We start from the raw sequence: 22,287 nt of genomic DNA, 5'->3' as shown, positions 1-22,287 counted from the left end.
TGAAAAAGCTGAGACTTAGTGGAAGATTTTTCTTGGAATCTTAAGTTAGGATAGTCTAGACGGCTTGGATTGCTTAATCAGAAGCATGCATGAGAGAGATGCTCTTACAATGTTTGTTAGTGGGAAAATCCTGCCTAATCGTCAAAACACTTCCAGTTAGTTGGTCTGCTAACTGGATTCTACTGTTCTTTAGGGTCAAAGGTTTTGCATACAGGAAGACAGAAGAGATGGATTAATCATCACTAATCCATAAAGTGTTACTGTATGCTGTCATCTTTGTATGCTTCTGGGCATCCTTCCAATCACCTGTAAAACACAACTTGTAAGTCGTGCTGCAGCAGTCACTGCTGAAATATCAGCCTGTAAGAAGTATGTAATTATGTGTGTATATATTGACCATAAATCAGTTTTGAATAAACAATTTGAGTGATATACAGAATTGCCTCTTCTTTTTAGCTTTGGAGGGCAGTTGATATGGAGGAGCCAACCTCCTACATATGAGCTTAAAGATTAACTTTACAAATGAGAAAATTATTTCTTTTTTTTTTTTAAAAAAAGCTTTTCTAAAACATCTCAGTCTTTCATCCATGAAAGTATGAAGAAGCTTAATATGTTCAACCACGTACATGTTCAAGTGTGTCCCTTCTGATGGGGATTTAGTGATGGGATAGAAAGAGACTAGAAAGAGACAAAAGCAAAGATGACCATGTTCCACAGCTGTAGTTACATAGATGCTTAGGCTGGTGTGGTACTGAGGAGCTGTCCTGTCCTCTGCTTTTTGTTACCTCTTTAGTCCTGATCTAGTTCATTGCTGAGCTACACAAATAATTCTGCCAGTGCAAGGAGAAGGCCGCTCCTGAAGTAGGAGCCAATGGCCATTGACAGGAGAATGGAATAACTTTAGTGGCAATGCTAGTTTGGGCTGTAGTTCATCAAGTTGCTTATGATGGACTTGAAACACACTTAAAAGCTAACTGAAAAGCTTTATTTAGCCATTAGCACCTCTTCTTAAAGGCAATGTCTCTGAAGCACACAATTTCTGGTAATTATTATGTCCTAATTGTCCATGGTTCAGTGTTCGCCTTTAATAGACAGAAAGATGTTTTACTTATGTTTGCAGCTGAAATCTTGAGGCAAATCTGCTTGTATGTTGCATATACCACCAAGACATGTTAAAGTATGAAAGTGTGTTCATCTTGTGAATTGATCTCCCTAATGTAGAAATCTCAGTCTTGCTGATGTGGTGCTACAGGTAGCTTTCTGCTTTCTTCCCGGGCTGCAAGAGCAGTAGCCTGAGGTTTTATTTCTTAACTTCTGGTGACCATGAGAGCAACTACATCACAAGATAGATGGCCTGCAAGTCCTGAAATGAAGACCGCTACTCAAAGTTGTGTATGTAGTGGCCTCAGAGTGCAGGTAAAAGCTGTTGTATCTGTTAGTGAGAAGTGTCTGTCATCAACAGGCTGTTTGTAAGCCAAAGCTATAGATTACAGTAGCATTTGTGGAGCAATATTAAGAAATGTTTGGCACATCTTAATTTCTCTTCTCTTACTTCAGTTGATGTGCAGATAATAGAATTGTTCTTCAGCTAGATAGCTTTGATGAAGGTTTGCTTTTAGTGCTTTTCTTATTATTGAGTAACTTGAATGCCTATTGCTGCAGAAGACCATGTGGCAGTATTTACTTATGGTCCTCTGCTCCCATGACACCTATGTTGCCTGATCTGAATTGCAAGTTCCTGTTGGCCCAAGGTTGTATGGGTAGTTTCTTTTTCCTGGGGAGGTGGGGGGAGGGCAACAGGTTTAGGGTGTGTTTTTCTTTTTCTTCCTTTTTCCTTTTTTTTTTTGGGCCCTCTCTTACTGGAGGAAAAAAAGAACTACACAAACTCTTGCGTTGGCACTGATAAGTCATAGGCAAAAAAGCAATGGGAGAACTAGATATACCTCTGGTCTTTCCTCTTTCCTTCTGTTTGCCTAAGAATGAGAAGTAAGAAGCTATTTGAGGAATCTTATGTAGAAGTTGGTGGATTTACCTTTTAGCTGTGTGTCTTTTGTCTTGCTGTATGTCTCAGTCTTGCAGAAGGAGTAGTTTTACGTTGCTTTCTCAGCAGTGAAGTAGGCTTGAGGTTTCCAGCTGCTCTGGCAGCTCAGCTTAAGAGGCTGCTTGTCCCCGCTAATTGCTTACTTCCTCTGAGGTTCGTCATCTGCATTACAGAAATAGCAATGTACTGTGTGGAGGCTTCTCAGGCAGCGCAGTTCACAGCCCAGCCCATGATCTCCCAATTTAAACTGAATCAGATGGTTTAATACACGAGGTCATGATCTGTTCTCCCAGGACTTTTGTGCATTTCTCATGTTCAGTTCTTCTTTTCTCCTCCTCGCCCCCACCCCCCCCCATTGAAATCCAGATTTTACCTTTCCAGAAGTTTGCAGTAAAGCAAGTGGGATTAATTGGCTACAGAACTCAGGTCAGATTAAGGAAGAGTATACCTTCTTAAATACAGGTTTTCTTCTTAATAGCTGTTCATATTCTTTAACTGGTTAATAAGAATTCTTGCAGATGACAGATGTCTATTTGAATATAAGTTAAGATGCCAGAACAGTGCCTCATTTCTGCATCCTTACTGGTCAGCATGTGTGGTTTCTGATGCTTTTGTGGCTGACTGGTCCTGTTTCTAAAGCTGGGAAGGGGATAAGGATGAATGTAATGAAATGTCTGAATGTTGTAAGGAAAAAAGTAAATATCCATATCCTTTTTGTGGGTGACCTTAAACTGATACCTTTAACTTCTGATATGTTTGAGAAATGCTTGCTGCATTTAGTCTAATGCCTGAGGTTTCTGTGAACTCCAGTCTGTGTCAGTGACGCTATCCTGTATTCAGGAAATTAGTCTGTTTTCATCTTGAATTTTAAATGTTGTCATCCTTGGTTAAGTTACACTTAAAAATTTATATTCTTAATTTAGTGTTTTAGATTAGGACAGGAGGCTCTGAAATTTCACTCCCAAATGGGATTTTTTTTCATGGTAGAAGTACAGTATGACTTTTAAAAATACGAAGGGAAGTCGCCTATCACTTTGGCAGATCTCTAACCACAAAGAAAATGGTCGGAATAGCATTCCTGATCGTGCTCAATCATTGCTGTTGGAAGGAGATCTTACGGTAACATTCCGTAGTTAAAATGTTAAGTTTCAGGCCTCTGATATTAATGAGTTTGTATAAAAATGGAAGTTTGTATGACTAGCAGAAGTACTAGGGTTGTTCCAATTTACTTTTATGGTGAAATAAAAGTATAACAGAATACAGTACAGTATAGCTGGGTAGCTGTGTAAAACTACTGATGTGGCTATAACCATAGCCTTACCTTTCTTTGTGTGTGTGTGTGGGGGGGGAAATTGGTAAAAACTTATTAACATGCTAGCTGAGATGTACTTATATCTGTTAATTTCTCAGAAATGTAGAAATATTGCTGTTGCATAGAAAACCCAATCTTCAGTTTATGCTGCAAGCCCAGGCTGAACCCCAGAGTAGGAACTAGGCTTGGTAGGGGGCTGTTTAATAGCAAAGAAAAACACTACTTTTAAGGAGTAATCTAATCCTAAAAATTGTAGAATCTGAAGACAAGTAACTGCCTATTTTGCTGTGTAACAGTTGCATGTCTTGTCAAAGCTTCACTGAAACTTTTACCCTCAGTTTGAGTACTTGATTCTGTGCCTTAACTCTCACTATTTTTAATAAAGATTTTTTTTTTTGCCTGACAGTTCTCTAGGTCAAGTATTAATATTTTAAACCTACTGATATAGGAAGGGAGAGGAAGAAGGATGTGTATTAGGAAGTGTGCTCCCTACTCAGTCACCTCCAGTCATAGATTGTCACACAGACCCCAATTGTTACTTTTCATGGGGCCTTTCTCCACAAGGCTGTTTCTCTCTCTGCTTGGTATGTGTAGGAAATGGGGCATGTGTGCTTGGCCACTAGATTAAAACCTATCTGGGGACAGAAGGAGTGGATTTCAAGTTTTCATCAGAGTGTAGAAGTCAGAGTCCTGATGTCACAGTTTTATAAAAAGGGAAAATGAAAAAGGTTACTGGGTTCCTTCTGTTTACCTACCTTCCTTCTTAGAAGAAATTCTATAGCAGAGTGAGGGGGAAGGTGAAGTTGGTAAGTAAACAGCCCTTAGTAGTTCCATAGCTTGTAGGGTGACTTTGCTAATGGGCTGCATCAACACAGATTTTATAAAGAGTTAAGTATGCTGTACCTTACTAATGGGAGTTTACAGTCCTGTAGATTTGTCTTTGGTTTTTAATGAACTTGCATAGGGAGCATTATTAATGCATAATAAATGTGGGAACTCTAATTCTATTAGGCTTTTCTTCTGCTAAATCCCATGCAGGAAGCTGAGTTATGAACCTGCTGGTAGGTTTTAGGCCAATGCTTTAATCTTTGAACTGTCTTTCATTCTACTGAGGTAAGTCCAGAATATTAGAGTATAGCCTCACTCCCATGTTGTGAAACACTACTGTGCTGCATCTTTTTTTGGAAAACTGGTTCTGCAGCGTTAATCATGATGGGCTGACTGTTCTGTGCTGTTTCTTCATTATGGTAAAATAATCATACTGCATAAAGAACTTGGGAACAACCAAGCCACATTATTAAAGGGACATCAGTAAATTAAAATCATAATTCTCTTTAATCTACTTGATACTGTAAAACTTGATAATAGATCTTAAATAAGTTTGTGAAAATTCTACTTTAAATATAGAAGTAAATAATGCATAGTAACTTTTTCAATAATTGCTGAGCTTTCCAAATGAGAGAATATGGATACAATTTGAAAATGGTGATAGAAATGTTAATTCCCAGAATAATCTTCATAACGCTTGCTTTATATTGTCAGCAAACTGTTTATTTACTTCATGAAGCAGAACTCAAGTTGGCTATTATTAATTAGGCTTTTATATCATTTGTTTTTGTCTCTCACTTATGTATATTTAATATGTTAAATTATTAATAGTGCTTATGTAGCTATGCTATGGCTGCAGCTCAATTGGTGATATTGAAAGCTGTCTTTATTAGTATTATGGAGATCACATTTCATGTAGTGCAGTTAACCACTACATTGTAAACATTGTAAAAGAAGTACTTGTGGGGAGAAGCAGTCTGGCTTATAAACCAGAGACACTGTGAGACTACAGAAAGTCTGAAGTGGAGCTTGTCTGTCTGTCCTTCATGTTAAACTGAAACTCCCAAGAAGTAGTGGTAAGGGTTCTTCATCTCTTCATAAAGAGCTATTAAACTCTTTCTGTTCATGTGGGAATTCTGCTTGGACAAAGAGATGGTTACTATCTGAGGCCAGCCAGTTTTACAAGTCAGAGCTGGACTGCTGGGAAATTCCCCTATTGGCAGGGGAAGTTGGTTGGACAAAGCTGAAAGGGAGGCTTTCCAGATGGAGACAGTCCATCTTGAAACAAACACAAACAGAATAATGAACTGAGAGAATTAGAAATAGCAGAGAGAGGATTAAGATGGCTAGAGAAGAGCCTCAGAACCAAGACTACGCTCTCTGCACTTGTGTGCAAAGCTGACTAACGCCTGAAGTTGGACCAATATCTTTAATGTACCAAGTGCTCTTAAAGTCTTCTAGTTTAACTCTGTGTACAAGACACGTTTATCTTGTGTCACTAGCAGTTGAGTATGAGTACTGAACTGCTTAAAAGTGGCTGAAAGCCAGCAATCATCCTGTCTGTGTAAGACTAAGATGTAAGTACAGATGTACTAAACCTTCCAGGTTTAATAAAAAATCTTTTGTTAGATTTTTGTGACCTGACATGTTTGTTTTCATTTGTGCATATATATGGCAGATCTGTTTCCTTTGCTTTTTTAAAGCAGGTGACACCAAAGGCAATTGTTAAACAAAAGGAAAGAGCCAACACCGAGGATGTACTAGAAAACCTGAAGGAAAACTAAACGTTTTACGGTTCTGTTTGTCTTGTCTAGTGCTTACTGGAGGAAGCTGCTTCTGAACGTACTTGCACTCAGAACATAGGTTCTGGTGCTCCAAGTTCAAAAGCATCTTTAGAAGTAGCAGAGGCTAAGAGACATCACAGGGCATAGACAGTTTTTTTTGAACACCTGTAAGGAGCAGAGGAAAAGCTTGCCAACACGCTTGAGTTTCTTAATATGCATCATTTGAAAAACAAGACCCAGCCTGTGACCTTCCCGTTGCAACCAGAGTGGTCTTATTCATTGCTTTGAAGAAACAATTGTTGTGTGCTCAGCCAAGTCCTTAAACAACTGTTAACAAGTTTGGTTGAGTATTTATTCAGTCCTGCTGGAAAGAGTTAGTTAAATGCCTGAAGTGAAACAACTTCCTTTGAGCTTGCATGTCAGTTCAAATAAGACTTCTAAATTTCTAGTGCAAATGATGTAGACGAGAAAACAGTATCTCAGACTAAGAGGTCCCTGATAACTTGACCCAGGCTGAGTTTCTCTGGACACCCAGGCTGCCCAGTGCATGCCAGCTGGTCTTACGAGCTTTAAGCTTTTTGGAGCTCGATACAGCTGAGACGTTGCAACGTTGCAAGGCTGCCTTTTGGTTTTACTTGATACTTAACTGTTTGCTGTTTTGATTACAGCTATTCAGAGAAATGAAGTCCAGTGTCTAAGCTTACTTATGCCTGATCTGTCTTCACAGAACTGGCAGAATCTTTCAGTTGCAAAATGGAAGGAGTCTTGTGGCTTGCAGCTTATTTTGAAGCATCACCTCAACAGTAACATTTGGAGACTTCTCCAGTGAGAATCTCATGGGATTCTAAAATATTTTTGTACTTAGTGCAGTAGATAGAGACCTAGAAATAAATGTACAGTTTGCTATTTCTTCTCTAATTTAAAAATGCTTTTTAGTTTGAATTGACTCTCCAAGACAAGTCTTTCCTGCAGCTCGTGGGTTTTAAATGTGGTTGTTTTTTCTTTCCAGCTCAGTCTTCTGCCTCTGACCTTGAACCAAACTAATTTCTCATGTTCTTCTCCTTGTGAAAGAGTGGAACAGCTCTCTGAAGACAGTCCTTCATAAGCTAATTCTTTCCTGTGGGAGAATCTCCATTTTTCAAATAGCTTTTTATGCCTGGGGCTGAAGACAACTTCTACCAACTCCACCAGATGTCTTTCTATACCCAGATCAACAGTCAGTATTAATGTGCCTTTGCTTCTGTACCCAAGTTAGTAAATGCATGCTGAAAACTTTGTATTCTTTTTGTTGACTTAAATACTTACATAATCTCAGTAAAACCCCCAAAATATGCATTATGTGGGAGATCTAAGTAGTTGAGCCTAGTGAGAGTTGACTGCTCTGACTAGTATTCATGAGGGTTAGTTGACTGCAATGCTAGCAGAGGCTGAGATCATCTAGAGATTAGTAGCTTGAAGATGTTTTGTCTTTCATGAAATAATACAAAATTTATAGGCTGGTGCAGATGTGACACTGCAATGTTCCTCTCCTTCCTTCCTAAGAAAGCTGTGTACCTGACTAGACTAATTGCCTGAAAATTCACAGCATCTTAAGCTAGGCCTTGGAATTAGATATGGGCTATAACTACTATTTTAAAATGGTGTCTAGGATGCAGGATGGTGTGTTCGGTAAGGCAGATGGAGTAATGGTGTCTTGTTACACTTCCTGTGGACAAGGCGCAGGTTGATGCATAATGCTTGCTTATCTTGTTTGGCAACTTTAGCATCAGGCATAAGTATTGGATTTTCACGAGGAATGAATTTCTCCTTTTTGTAAGCAGACAATGGAAATGCTAATACTGACCCAAAGAAATGTGTTGTATATGTACAAGTCTGAGTTGTGTGGTGTTGTCCTTCCTGTAAGTTCTGAATCTAAAGAGTGGAGAGAATTTTTTTAGTCCAGCATCTTGCAAAAATCTATATTGATGTAGATGAATTTGTCTATATACATTACACCTACATGTAAAAATACAAGGGTCATAGACAAAAATACCTAGCTTGTATTTTAGTCTTTTTAGTTAACTTTTAATCTAATACTCTATCTCTGAGGCTTCTAGCTTTAGAGTTATGAAAGCTTGTTGAAAGCTTGTTGGTATTCTGTATAGCAGGTCAACTGTTTTCCATCCTACACATCCTACATCCTTTTAGATTTTTTTTTTCCTTTGCACTGTGCTTAAGCTGTTTCAGGCAATGCAAATGCACTTCTTGTTACTGAACTATGTAAAAGTTGAATATACTGAAATCCATGCCAGGAACACTAACAACATATAAATGCCACTTCTGCTCAAAGACAAAATTAGCTTCTTAGTTAGCTGGTTATGCTGCACAGTGGGCATAATGGGGCCAAGAAGTGAATGCTTTAACTATCATTAACACAAATTTACTCTTTCCTATGCTCAGAACACTGCAGAGCTTTTACCTGTTTAGTAAGTATCTTCTAGAGATTGCTCTGAAATAGAGAACAACCCTTTCTAATGGCATGGCAGGAGTGAGAGGTAAGCAAGCATGCAGTTTCCTAGGGAAACCAGGTACAGGAGGTCATAGGTTTCCTCACTGAAACAAAAGCAAAAAAAAAAAAAATCCTGTAGCATTGACTGTGGGAGCAGAGTCAGTGACTGCATTCTGACAAGGTCTCAGTCATCTCACTGGAAAAATGCAAGGCTATTCATAGCTGGCATCTCTCTTTAGAGTGTGGAAGGAGCCTGTCACCACTGAAGTAGAAAACTTTACTTGTAATATATTGTGGTAGTGTAAAGACAAAGGGCAGAGAAATGTCTGACTTTGATTAGCATGCCAAGGGTAGATGCACTCAAGATGTCTGAATCCCTTGTGGTTTACAGGCTGGGTCAAGCTGAACTTCCACAATCAAAAGCAGAATGGTCAAAGAGCAGCTCGAATGGTATGGTCTGTACAGTGGCATGGTCTGGGACTGTTGCTGGTCTCATTTGCTAGGTGTGATAGGCTGTATGGCACCACCATTAACTGTTCACCTGTTTATAAGTAGACCTACCTAAGAATCTGTAGTTCTTTGCTAACAAACTAGTTAATGGTTAAAGTCTTATTACCCCTGACATTAGCTATTAATTTTCTTCCTTCTCGATAGGAGGAAGAGATGGTCACCCCACTAATACTCTCTTAAAAATGTGTGTGTGCACACATGCCTCCCTACTTAAAATGGAAGCCTAGCTTATCTTTGAATGACAAGCCATGTTTGCTTTCTACAAGGAAACAAAAATATAGCTGCTGTTTGGAAGAAGGAAGTTTTCCCTCTTCAGAGCAGAACTTGAGAATTTAGGGGGCTTGTATATAGTAGTATCAAGACTCCAAGAGTATTCCATACTGAAAAAGCACAGGGAATATGATGTCCTAGTTGCTTTCCTTGTCAAGCCGCTAGTCCTTCCCATGCCTGCTTCCTGCTCTAGCCAGTAGCGTGAGATCAAGGACACATCGTAAGACTTTCTAGGAAATGTGACTCATGTAACCTACTTCAGTGTGGTCAAATTAAACTTATATTTTCCCCCTTCACTTCTGTCTGCTGTAGTTGGTCAGATTCAGCTTGATTTTTTTTTTTGGAGTAGGCTTGGAGATGATGGCTGGGATGGGGCTGCTTTGGAAGGAATAGTACTAGGATTAGTGGGAGGGCTGTAAACCTTCTTTATAGAGGGCCTTTTAGCTTTAGAGGGAGGTCTCTGGCTTTTCTTACGTAGCTTGAATGAGTCTTGTAAGGTGCTGTGGTCACACCTATACTAACACAGTTGGGTTGGAAGGAGAATGACATTTCACAGTTTGATTCCTTTATGTTCAGCATTTGGTTTCTTCTGTGCTACAACAGCAAATGGTGTCCCCTGAAGTGTTAGAGCCTGAGAGAAAAATGGAAATACATAATTTGTTACTTTCGGGTGTTTTAAGTACAGTTGAAGTACATTCTATTAAAAGATGATTAAATGAATTTATAAAAACACCAGCTGTTTTTCTGGTAATAGTGCTCTAACATGGTTTGACTTGCAGTGTAGGTAGGCTATGGGATGGCAGAGCTTCTTGGTGCATTATACCCTTACTTATGAGTGGGAGACAGGCTGTTGAAATAAAGTGTAAACTGAAATATTCTCTCGTTGGATAATGTCTCTGCTGGCCTGAACTCTGGTGTAGTTTGTGAGCCAGAGTGCAAGTCTGATTATTGCCAGGAAGTTCAAGGGGAGGAGGGACCTGATCTTAGTTTGCACATGTAGTATACAAATGACATTTTAATTAGTTGTATGCTTTCTGAAGCCTGTTTAGTCTTCAGTGAATTGGGTAACTGGTTGACTCATCAATGTATTTGGGAGACTAGGGCTTAAGCGTTCTCTTGGAGTACCTCAGTTGGAACAGGTTTGCTTGCTGGCCTGAAGAGAGGAGTCAGTACTCCTGAAATGTACCACTGAAATGTCTTGAAACAAAATGTTGTGATTTAACTTTTCAGTAAGATGAGCAGGGAGACCTTTGGAAATGGTACACTGTAAAGAGGGAATGGCTGTCTTGCCTAACTTTATGGAGCAGATTATTACATGATTATTTCTCTAAGTATTTGTTTGTGCAAGCAAAAAAGGGGATAGATACACTTTCACAGGGAAAAGTGAACTATCAGATAAATGCTACCTGCTGTTTAGGATTCATGCTCAATTCTTTACTTGATTGCTGAGAGGTCCTGAAAAAAATTACTCTTGCTGTTTGTGCTTCGGCTCCTACACATGGAAGGAATAATGATACTGAGTTGTGTTAGGTGTTGAGACTTGCAGATGAAGACTGGCCATATTTGAATATGACCTGTCTTTTGTATATTACTAACTGGTGAATTTTCTTGTATGAAAGTGCAGGCTAAAATCCAAACTTAACCTATAAAAATCTCCTGCTCTATTTTCTATTGTGAAAAAATGCTAGTTATACAACTAATTTTTTATTATTCTACGGAAGCATCAAGTTCCCACAACAGAAAGTCTATCTGCATATGTACACATGTTCCTGTTCATTGCAGAAAATGCCTATGATATGTACCAGTGCATCACCTTTCTGTAGAGAACCATACCACAACACTTATTAGTATTAACTTATTCTAAAGGGTAGCTTAAATAGAAAGTTGAGATTCTATTTTTGTGAAATAAAGCTAACTGAACTTGGTTTAAAAAAGTCTGCTAACTTTGTGGCTTTTGCCCTTTTATACTTGCCTATATTTAGCTATTTTGTTGTTGCTTTTGGAAAACCCTCAACCTGAAATACTAGTAATAGTAAAACGCAGATATGAATCCTAATGTTAGAGCTATGTGAATGGTGGCTAGAATGTGTGCTAAGACATATCTGTTCTTTAGTTAAATAGTAGGTTGAGAAGAAAAATGCCATTCTTGAGAAAGCTGGGTTAACTTTCTTCCCTCTTGTTCTCCTATAGGTAACTTTCAACCAAGAATCATGAACTGGCACTTCCTACTTCTGTTTATTCTTGGGACTTTAACATCTATATGTTCCCAGTTCAGTTTTTATCCTCTGGAGGAGCTGAGCTCTGATGTTGGAATCCAGGTCTTCAATCAGATAGTGAAAACTAAACCTCAGGACAATGTTGTGGTTTCTCCACATGGAATTGCTTCAGTATTGGGGGTGTTGCAGCTGGGTGCTGATGGCAAGACAAAGAAGCAGCTGACAACTATGATGAGATACAGCGTAAATGGTCAGTGATTCCTAGGATTTTTGGAGTGTGTGGCTTTTTTGTCAGAATCTTCATGTACTTTGAGATGGTTTTTGAGGTTTGTTAAATTGCACCATAAAGCAGCTAGCTTTGTTTACCAGAGCAAGGAAGGATGACACTTCTGGAAGTTAATTGGCGGTTTGAGTATGGACATCTAAATATACTTGAATTCTCTTATAAGCAGCTTTTGTTAATGATTTAAGGGCCCTAACTAGAACGGCCCTCTCATCCTTGCAAATTGATTTCCTAGAACAGAATGGATGGAGGTCCTGTGCTATGTAAGAAGGTTGTAGTATCCCATTTCAGGCTTTACTAAACAGCCTTCATGATTCCTCTGATAACAGGGCAGTAGAATATTTCTCATTGACACTTAAAAACAATGCAAACTCTAACCATATAATTGATGCTTTCACTTTGCTCTTCAGCTTTGTTCTCTTGTCTCTGCTGTCAGGATCCATGAATCTCTAGTTCTTGTAGTGCCCTCTTCAAAACAGACATTTCTGCTTGTCTCTGTTCGTGACACTGCATGCATCTGGGTTTATATTCCTCTGCCAATGTCTGCCCCTCTAGAGGGTGTAGGCTGAAGGTTCTTGCTGCTTTACTTTGCATGCAGAGTATTTTTGTGAGTGTTTGCCCGCAAGACTTAACATCTTAGTGCCAGCATTCCACCTTCCTTCCTGGGATAGGAAACACTCCAAGAGGTAAGTACATTTTTAATTTTTGAGCAGTGTCATCATATAACATGTTCTGTCTTCATTTGCTTTGCTGTTTTGGTTCTGGATTTAAAGCTCAGCTAAATGACTTGTCAGCTTAATTAAAATCTAAATGTTGTGAATTGAAATCTCTTCAACTCCAAGTGTTTGAGTACTCAAAATACAAGTACTTGCAAAAATTCTGAAGTGTATTATCAGCCAGTCTTATTTGGCCTGAACTTTTTCTGATCTTAGCCATGAGACACAGAGGTTCTCAAACTCTTTAGTAGGCAGTACCTTGCTATAGAAATTGTCATGGGATGCTACCTCTCTGTTTGCACAGACTTCCTCTGCTCTTCTTAATTGTCTTGCAGTCCTTTGGCAATTACAGCAACTGCTTCTTTGGAAAGGTAATAGTTGGAAAGTATTTAATCTATCTTTAGCTGTCTTTTAATGCAATTTAGCAGCTGGAAGCAAGGAGGAGAGCCAGCATCATGAGACCAGCCAGCTCTCCCTGGACCACCAAGTGCTCCGTGGGCCACCAGTGGTCCACAGAATACAGTTTGAGAACCTCTGTTATGGTATGTTCACCAAAAGAATTTGCCCATAATAATGGAGAGTGAACATGTAGAACTTCATGCAAACGGTACTACTAAAGCATTCATGAGGTTATAAACAGCAAAGCCATCTGAGGCTTTCCCTTATATGCAGCTAAGAAGATAACTTTTCAACTTTATTCTCTTCATATAGCTCTTATCTCAAGTTTGTCTACATGGAGAAATAGTTTGGAGTTATTTCTGCCAAAATTGCAGTTGAGAAAAAAGGAGCCCAGTGACAACTGCTACAGAAACAGCCACCCAAGGATTTTATCTAGTATAATCGTTGAATATTGAATTGCTTGACTGGCAATAGCTTCTCTGTGTAGACAAACATTTATTCATAAGCTGTTACAACTGGGAGAACTGGGTATGAGGAGCATAGCAGTTCTTCTGTGCTATCATATGCATTCCTTCATATGCAGTTAAGGGGCTAGTAAGTAGATTAATACAGGCTTCTTTCAGATCTTGAAGACCTTGACTGTAAGCATTGGAACCCATTGCTTTCATTTCCTTTTTTTCTTTTTTTAAAAACAACTTAGTGTTGAGGGCTTGACTCCTGCTTTGTAGGTGATTGTTTCCTTAATGACTATGTCTTGGCCTTAAGACTTAAGTTGTTCTAGAAATCCTGACAGCTTCCTTTATTCTGTATTAAATGGAAAGAAAGGAAGGATGATGAGAAAACAGCCTTTGCTTTACACTGAGGCTCAAGACCGCCTGTATAATTCTTCAGGCCTGTTGGCCGTGGATGAAAAGGTTGAGGCCTTGACTTAACTCATCAGTTATGACTATGACAAGACACCTGGGCTTAAGCAGTATGAAATATACTTTGGAACAGTATGGTTAGTAATATCACATCAAGACTTAGCCTTATCTCCAATATTGTACAGCAGTATGTGCAGACAGCTAGACAAGGAGCAGATGTCACAGTGAAGGTAACGTTTTTTTTGCTGGGAACAGTAGTGTCTTTCCAATGAGAGCTCAGAAATGGGTGTTCTGTAAGCTCTCACAGAACATCTGCTTTGACCCTTTTATTCTACCCCAGCGCTTTAAATGTCTGACCTTTCATGTCATTAATAGCTGAATAAAAACTGTTCATTTGTCATCTTATTCTAAATTAAACTTGCTGTTCTTTCCAACTAGGAGTTGGTAAAGCGTTAAAGAAGATAAACAGGCTCATAGTCTCAAAAAAGAATAAAGACATTGTTACAATTGCTAATGCAGTATTTGCAAAGAGTGGCTTTAAAATGGAAGTGCCTTTTGTTACAAGGAACAAAGAGGTGTTTCAGTGCAGTGTCAAGAGCGTGGACTTTGAGGACCCAAATGCAGCATGTGATTCCATTAACCAGTGGGTGAAAAATGAAACAAGGGGTGAGTATTAGCAAATGTTTTTTGTGCATGGCTGCTAAGTGGCATCTGAGGCCTCTCAGATCCAATTGGGAAATATGGGAGGAAAGATAGGAAGGGAAGAAAGTTCTGCCCTGCAGCTGGAAAGTGTGCTTAAGGTGACTGTGTGTGGGCATGGTGTTCTAGAGCCAGTGGGCAAGGAACCCTGCAGTCCCACTGCCATGGCAGATATGTTTGCCTGACTGCCTTGAGGGATGTGTGGTGGCTTGTTTGGTGGTTTCTGGAGGTCTCTTTGGTAATTTTCTTCATGGGAGCAGGGGAGTGTCTAGTGTTCTTTGCCTTCTGCCAGCCTACAAGATATCCAAACAGCATTTTCCTGGAGTTATGCCTTCTAAAACACAAGATGTGTGAAAACTCCTGACTCAAATCTGCTTTCTAATAAGCTGTAGGGCAATTCAGCCTTTGTTCCTATTACCCTAAATTCTTGCAAGATGTGGCAATATCCTTAGGGGATCATAGTTAGTGGAAGATTTTTAATCAACACTACCTTGACAGAGCGTTTCATGGTTCAAGTCTTTGGCATCTAATTGTCAGGCTTACATATGCTAAAGCCAAAGATCATCTTACAATTTATTCATAGCTTAGATAAACTTCATGTTTAGTATCTCTTGGAGTTGAAACCAGTGCCTCCTGGAGGCAGTTAGTACATTCAAAGATAAAGCCTGAAATAACACATGCTTTAATAGTTTCTGTGATCAATTGGCTGGTGTTAGGGCAGCACATACTCACTCTGTCCTTACTGTTTTTTAGGCATGATTGATCAAGTTGTAGCTCCGGATGATATTGATGGCAGTTTGACCAGACTGGTTCTGGTAAATGCGGTGTATTTCAAGGGCTTGTGGAAATCACGATTTCGACCTGAAAATACAAAAAAACGTCCGTTTTATGGAGCTGATGGGAAGACCTACCAAGTTCCTATGTTGTCCCAATTATCTATCTTCCGCTGTGGTAAGCACAAGAATTTTTCTCCACTTTAAAATACAGAAAAATGTATGCAAAAAGGTTTGTCTACTTTCTTCCTCAAACAAGAGCAAAGGAGTTTGGTATGTATGCGCTGCTTAATGATAGTTTTTTTGTGTGTGTGTGTGGCTGATGTTAGAAGTTTTGTAATCTTACAAAGGTATCTCAAACTTCTGAGGTATGGATGAGGTTGCTGTGCAAATTATTTAATAGTTGCTTAAGTTCAAACCCTCTGACAAAGTACTTTATCTTAGTATCTTAGTCTGATGCACCAACACTGAGAATTTTGCATGTCGCCTAAGCTTTATAGTAGGAGAGGGGAAAAAAATCAATATTTCAAGAGGAGGAAAAAAAGGAAAACTGCCAACAGACTGAACCTTGTTTATCTGGTGATTACCTGTATATAAAAGATTGGATTGATAATCCAATTAATACCCTTATTAAAGGAAAGAAGAATAAATTTATATAAGATTGTATAATAAGGAAATGGAACTTCAACAATCGATAGTAGGAGAGCCTGAGTAACGCAGGGTTAGGATGCTGACTATATCTCTCCAGGTGTGAAGCTGCTCTTCAAATTCAGATAGTTACAAATGAGAGATTTGCAGGTTCAGCCTGACTTCCATTTGAGAACTGCAAAGCAATTTGAAGTGAGTGACGCGGCTTCTGGGCTTCAGTATTGTAGATCTATGGGGAATTTATTGGTCAAAGAATATCTTCTGTCATGTCCTTCCAAGATTAGAGCGGTGCTGTTTGTGTATATGTGTACATATATATACATATATATATATATACACACACACACACACTGAATTTATTCTAAGAAATAGGCCTAGAAATGTAACTTTTTATAAATCCAGAAAAAGCAGTTAAAGACTCGCTGACTTGCTTGCATCTAATTTTACTTAGTACTCAGCAAATTTTAATATTTTTTTTGTGAAGAGCTGTAACTTTTCTGACCTAAAAGCACATATGGACTAGAGCAAATATAACTTAAACTTTTAAGCTGTCATCTTTTTGGGGGACCTATACTTCAGTATATTTTTTACTCATCTGTGGACTTTCAGTGAAGTTCATTACTTAGGACAGTCTTTAGCAAGACTTATACCTTAAAGCTTATTGTGGGTTTTGAGGTTCTTGAGGGGAGGTTGGTTTTATTATTCTGATGCTGATTTACCAAAAAAAAAAAGGGGGGGGGAGGGGTATAAATTAAGGCTAGAAAGGAGTAAAGGAAATCATGCTGAACTATAACTTCTTTTAGGTGGGATATCTTTAGATATTCTGACATAGGGCTGCTTTTATCCTTTCTATAATGCTTAAAAAGGAATCCTTAAGTTTAAAAGATTTTAAACATCTTAAGCATCTTAAAATCCTATCAACTGGTAGTGAAAATGAGTCCATTTATCTCAATAGTAATAACAATAGTATGTGTGTGTGATCGAATGAGATCAGGAAGGCAATATTTCACTATCAGTTTCTTCTGTCACTTTCCTGTCGGTGACGTATGCAACCAGTATTTTTATCTATAGGCCAAAATCTGAACTGCTCTTGCAATAAAAGGAAATAATGAAACTGGAAAGCTTGACACATTCTTTTAAGTGCAGCTTCAGCAGTTATCTATCAGTCTAAGTCAAGGCAAGTTGCATGGCCCTGACAACAAGATTAAATTTCTCATCAAGACATCAATCTTCAGTTTGGACTGACAAGCACAGACTAAGATGGGGAAAGGGGAGGCATAATAAGATGTTATGTTGTCCAAAGACTTTTCCAGAAACCCTCTCTGCAGGTCAACCAGCAAGTTTTTGCTTGAAGTTCATATAAAAATCACTTGCTGCTTAGTCGCATGCCAAAAATCCTAGTAACCAAAGGGAACATGGAGTGGATTTGCTCAGTTTTCACAATTTCCTCTAACTCATGGAGGGGTTGCTATCTCATTCCTAATCTGGTAAGGCTCCCAAAATATGTAGGTAGGCTGCTCTCCACTGCAGCTGAAAGACTAAAACTGCTTCCTAATGTGATCCTTAAGCAATGTGCTATAGCTCTGTTCTTTGGCAAAGAGGAGTAACTGGCTCATGTCTCCCTACCGCAAACAGAAGAGAAGGTGCAGATGAACTACCTTCAAATTCAAATTAGTATTTGATGCTTCCAACTTCCCATTCCTGCTTTTTGTCATTCTAATGTCTGTATAGACCCTGTGCTACTTTTGAAGGTTGCCTGACTGGAAGGCAGCAGTCTGCCTTAAGTCTTTTTTTTTTTTTTTTTACTGTCTGTTTCAATATGTGGGTAAAGCTTTCCTAACGGACTTTATTATAGCAGTAGGTATCTGAAGATAACAAGTCATAGTTACTGCAGCCTTCAATCTCCATTTTATCTCTTAGGCACTACAAGTACCCCGAATGAGCTGTGGTATAATATAATTGAATTGCCATACCATGGTGAAATGATAAGCATGTTGATTGCTCTTCCTACGGAAAGCACGACGCCACTCTCTGCTATCATTCCCCACATCAGCACAAAAACAATAGGAAGCTGGATGACAACCATGGTAGCAAAAAGAGTGCAGGTTATTTTACCCAAGTAAGTACTGGTAATATCCATTTCCCCTTCAGTGAATGTTTCTCGGGGTACATGAATGTATACCTCCTTGAATACAGGGGAAATGGAGCACTTAAAGCAACTTTTCTACATAAATCTGATTCTTTTCGTTTGCTTTTTACCAACTAGATTTACAGCAGTAGCAGAAACAGATTTAAAGGAGCCTCTGAAAGCACTCGGTATTACGGATATGTTTGACCAGTCAAAGGCAAACTTTGCAAAAATAACAAGTAAGTTATTTAGGGCTGTTTTACCATAGCAGTTGTTTTGTCTTGCATAAGTATTACCATGACACGCCACCTCAGAGCAAAACTCTATTTTGTATCTGAATAACCTAGGTAAACATGGCTTCTTAGTGCTTCCATTGAAGTTGTGCACACTGTAGTATCTTTTTCCCTTTTATTGATTTACAGAAGTAAATCACGTTGGTCGACTGTTGAAGTTATGACCAGATGTTACTATCTGATCTTAAATACTGTCTAACATCTATGGCAGAACTTTTTAACTATGCTGAGGTTTTTACTTGGACCACAACTGAAGAAGCAACTGCAGTATTTATTGTTTTCCACAAAACTGTGTTCAGCTGTTTAAACCGTCTTGAACTGTCTTGAGGAAAGAAACAGCCAGACTAAATTCTCAGTTTAAGGGACTGCACCAAAACAGAGCTGTAAATACTAGCCTCTAAAAATGAGGTGTTGACTTCTGTGAGCTCTTGGCTCTGAAATGAAATTTTCTTACCTCTGTTCTGTTTCCATTAAAACTCCTGATCAGCTGCTTAAGAGATCTAACAGAAAACTTTCTGCTTCATACTGGCTAACCTGTAATTCGAGAATAAATTCTTGTATGTTAATTGGAAGCAAAATGTTTTGCTAAGTGTGGTCCCCATCTCCTGTCTTCCAGCAAGGAGATAAATGGGAATGTAACTTAAATTGCATATTTTTCATTAACTTCTGTAATTAAAACTAAATGTAACTGCATACTTGAAATTAAAACCATTAAGTAAGGAAAAACTAGTGAATGAGGAAAGAGTAAAATAGCTAGTTTTCCTCCCTTTTTGTAATTATAAATTTAATGGCTATATTCAAAGAGCACTACTAATACAGATCTTCACTACAACTTCAAGATTTTAGCAGAAGTGCAGCACTTACTCTCAGTTGTGTAGTCCTGCTAGCTACAAGGTGCTTTCACTGTTCATTTACCTGAAAGTGCTGTTCTTCCTTTTTTCAGGAACAGAAGGTCTTCATGTATCTCATGTTTTGCAAAAGACAAAAATTGAAGTTAGTGAAGATGGAACCAAAGCTTCTGCAGCAACAAGTAAGCAACTGTACTGCCAGTTGCTGATGTCAATAACTGTATTAAAAGGTTGTATCACTAAGCAAAAATAGCCTTCTTGGAGACTATTCCAGGATCTTGCTTTAACTCAGATCAGTTGGATTTTTAATGACAAATTTCCATATTCTTGAAATTGCAGTAATCTTGACCAATCTATTTGTATCCTCTAGGAAGTATAAACGTGTACTTCTCTAGAAGAGTGTCTTATAACAGCTAGCACTGTGGCTACTAGTAAAACTTTGCAGGCTACTTTGGGTAGGGGAGGGGAAAGGAACAAGCTGCTACATCCCCTTCAGTGTGACAACTCAAGACTTGCTGGCAGCTTTTTGTGGTTTTTGCTTTACTTTATGGTTCTTATGAGAATAAAGTGTGACCTGTGTTGCTTTAAGTGTGTCCAAACTGGTACATCTTAAGTGTTTATCTGTACGAACTTCTAATATATGCCAGGAAACTTCACTTTGATAAAGTATATAATGTATCAGGACACTTCCTTTGTCTAATTTCAAATCTTGTTTTTTCTTGCAAGCTGCAATTTTAATAGCCAGGTCATCCCCTCCTTGGTTCATAGTAGACAGGCCATTTGTATTTTTCATCCGGCACAATCCTACAGGTAAGCAGTATTTTTATGTATTTTTTGTATAGAAATTGCATATAAGCTGTGTGAATGAGTTAAAAGTTCCCAAATGAGAGAAGCCTGAAGCTACTGAATTGCTTAAAAATATATTGTTATGCTGTAGAACCAGATTATTTTCTCTTGGATACAACTCAGAACAGAGAAAAACAAAATATTGGCTACCAAAATAGAGATTACATAAATCAACATGGCAAGTTCTTGGATACAGAAGAACACAATTTTGAATATTTCTAGTGCCCTTAAGCAGAGGGGAAGTGGGAATTATCCTCATGCTGTTGATGGTGAATTAGTGAATAGAAGCTGTCTTTCAGAAAGACAATAAAACAGTGCTAGGGCAATTAGAGTTCCAGGGCGTTGCCCCAGCCTGCTGTGAGCACATATGTGTTCAAACATGGTTATGGTTCCTTTGCAGTATGGATTGAGTTTCTTAGAATCATAGACTGGTGAGGCTGGAAGGGACCTCTGGAGATCGTCTAGTCCAACCCTCAGCGTAACCCATGCAGGAACTGAACCCGCGAGCTTGGCATTAGCAGCACCATGCTCTAACCAACTGAGCTAAACCTGCCCCCTGGGCGAGAGTACAGCTGACCCAGTTACATTGAGTAGCTTGTCTACTTCTTACATTGACATCTGGATAATAGATATGCTAGTCACTGGGGAATAAGCTGCAGCTGCCAGTACTAGGAGAAGAGTAGGCTCCTGGCAGCAGTCCCCATCCTGAGACTCCACAGAGCATCGAAAGCACTCTGTCTCTGGCTGGGAATACAATGAGCTGGCTGCCTCTCTGAACGCGCACTTCTGTGCTCCTGGTCCCCTGTACACTGCTGCTCTGCTGCCTGGTCAGCACTAACAAACCCCAGGAAGGCTAGACAGGACTGACAGTGGCTTGGACTGTGCTCTCTAAACCTTACATTTTGATGGAGAAGCTTAACTCTATTTACAGACTCTGTGGTAATCCTTGTTTTCATTTTATCCTGTAGGTACAATCTTGTTTATGGGACAAATAAACAAACCTTGAGTGTGGAATAGACTTTCTTCAAGAAGTAAACAGTCATGTGATGCATCCTTGTTCTGTTAAATATTTTGTACACTTCTTTCTGACTTCATTCAAGAACTAGTTTTTAACCACTGGCTAGGCTTTGAAAACAGCGTTGACGTAGTTCTGGCTTTGTGGCAGAAATACAGATTGAAAACTACACTATCTTTTTGAGATGTCTAAGTCTTTAAACTACTGAATGGTTACCTATGCTAGCAAACTTTTTGAGCTTTTTCTGTATCTACTAAGAATTTTATGTATGGCTTTTGTGAGAGGATTTTAACAAAGAATGATAAATGTTCCTGTTAATGTGTATGGAAAAGGATTAATTTTGTAGATACTACCTATCAAGATTACTTTTGGTTTTTGAGTATCTTGATATCTGGCTATTCTTGGTAGAAATAGATTAAAAGTTCTGGCAATTTTTATTTTATATAGTGCATGCATCAGAGTTTTAACTAATGTGGTGTTAGATACGCATCGCATTGTTCTGTCTTATTGTAATGTAAACTTGTCATTGCTAGTATATGCTTTCTATTGGATTTAAATTTTTATATTTGTTTTTTGTACAAAGGAAAAAATAAAACTGCATTATGAACAGTCCATGCTGTGGATGATAGTGATGTGCTGAAAGGTATTTGGGACAGATCCCTGTGAAGGGAATTCCAAGGTGTTTGAAACTTTCTTCTAAATTCAAAGAAAGGCTGTCTTTTTGATGACCTGCTGATGATTACCCTTTCTACCTGAATTATTCCTGCTCTGGATGAATTATCCCTACATTAAATATCTGAAGACCAAATACTTTGCATCTGCTGTGTCCAGGTTACTACTAAAAGTAGTACCTAGCTGTTCTTTCAGAGCCTTTCCTCATACTTCTGTGATACAGGTTGTGTTCATTTGTGTGTCTTCAGCTTTGTGCAGGACTTGCGTGAATGAAAGCTCTTCAGCAGAGAAGCACTAAATCAGTTTGGCTCATCACAGATGGAGCTTTGTTTGAAAGCATGTTGTGCTGTTCTTGTGGCAACTAGGGATTTGGATGAAAAAGCAGATCTTTCCTATTACCACCTTCTTAAGGCCAGGTTCATGGAAATAGGCGGCCAGCTGATTGATGTTCTGTAGGCAGAAATTCCTACAGCATTTCAGACTTAGCACTTAAATAAGTGGATGACTGTTGCATGTATCCAAAGTTAAAGGATGAATGACAGTTGAGCCTCTACGTCAGATAAGAAAATAGAAGTTTTTTTGCTTAAAATCCTAGCAGAAATCACCCAAATGTGTTATGGGTGACCAGTGGTAACCCAGTAAAAAAACTAAGGTC

The 22,287-nt window shown here is 38.7% G+C and overlaps 1 protein-coding gene across 4 annotated transcripts; it reads left to right on the top strand.

Moving 5' to 3' along the window:
• The first annotated feature begins 285 nt into the window (after window positions 1-285).
• SERPINE2 (serpin family E member 2) lies at window positions 286-21,572 on the top strand. Of its 4 annotated transcripts, none has more exons than XM_085298578.1 (10): window positions 286-322; window positions 11,424-11,699; window positions 12,874-12,990; window positions 14,149-14,376; window positions 15,163-15,360; window positions 17,751-17,949; window positions 18,097-18,197; window positions 19,195-19,281; window positions 19,826-19,909; window positions 20,914-21,572. In XM_085298578.1, exons 2-10 carry the CDS (start codon window positions 11,444-11,446, stop codon window positions 20,949-20,951), a joined length of 1,308 nt encoding a protein of 435 aa, XP_085154704.1. In that variant the 5' UTR covers window positions 286-322; window positions 11,424-11,443; the 3' UTR covers window positions 20,952-21,572. The 4 variants fall into 4 exon arrangements, with proteins under 4 accessions (XP_085154704.1, XP_085154703.1, XP_085154702.1 ...); XM_085298577.1 differs by lacking the exon at window positions 286-322 and adding an exon at window positions 7,163-7,181 and having other exon boundaries at window positions 12,877-12,990; XM_085298576.1 differs by lacking the exon at window positions 286-322 and adding an exon at window positions 7,163-7,181.
• Window positions 21,573-22,287: the final 715 nt, after the last annotated feature.

This window comes from Rhea americana, unplaced genomic scaffold, assembly GCF_003343005.1.
Source record: "Rhea americana isolate MKP2758 unplaced genomic scaffold, rheAme1 scaffold_14, whole genome shotgun sequence".
In the NCBI taxonomy this organism is placed as follows: domain Eukaryota; kingdom Metazoa; phylum Chordata; class Aves; order Rheiformes; family Rheidae; genus Rhea; species Rhea americana.
The sequence above is the reverse complement of the archived record's forward strand: the minus strand, read 5'-3'. Positions and strand labels throughout refer to the sequence as shown.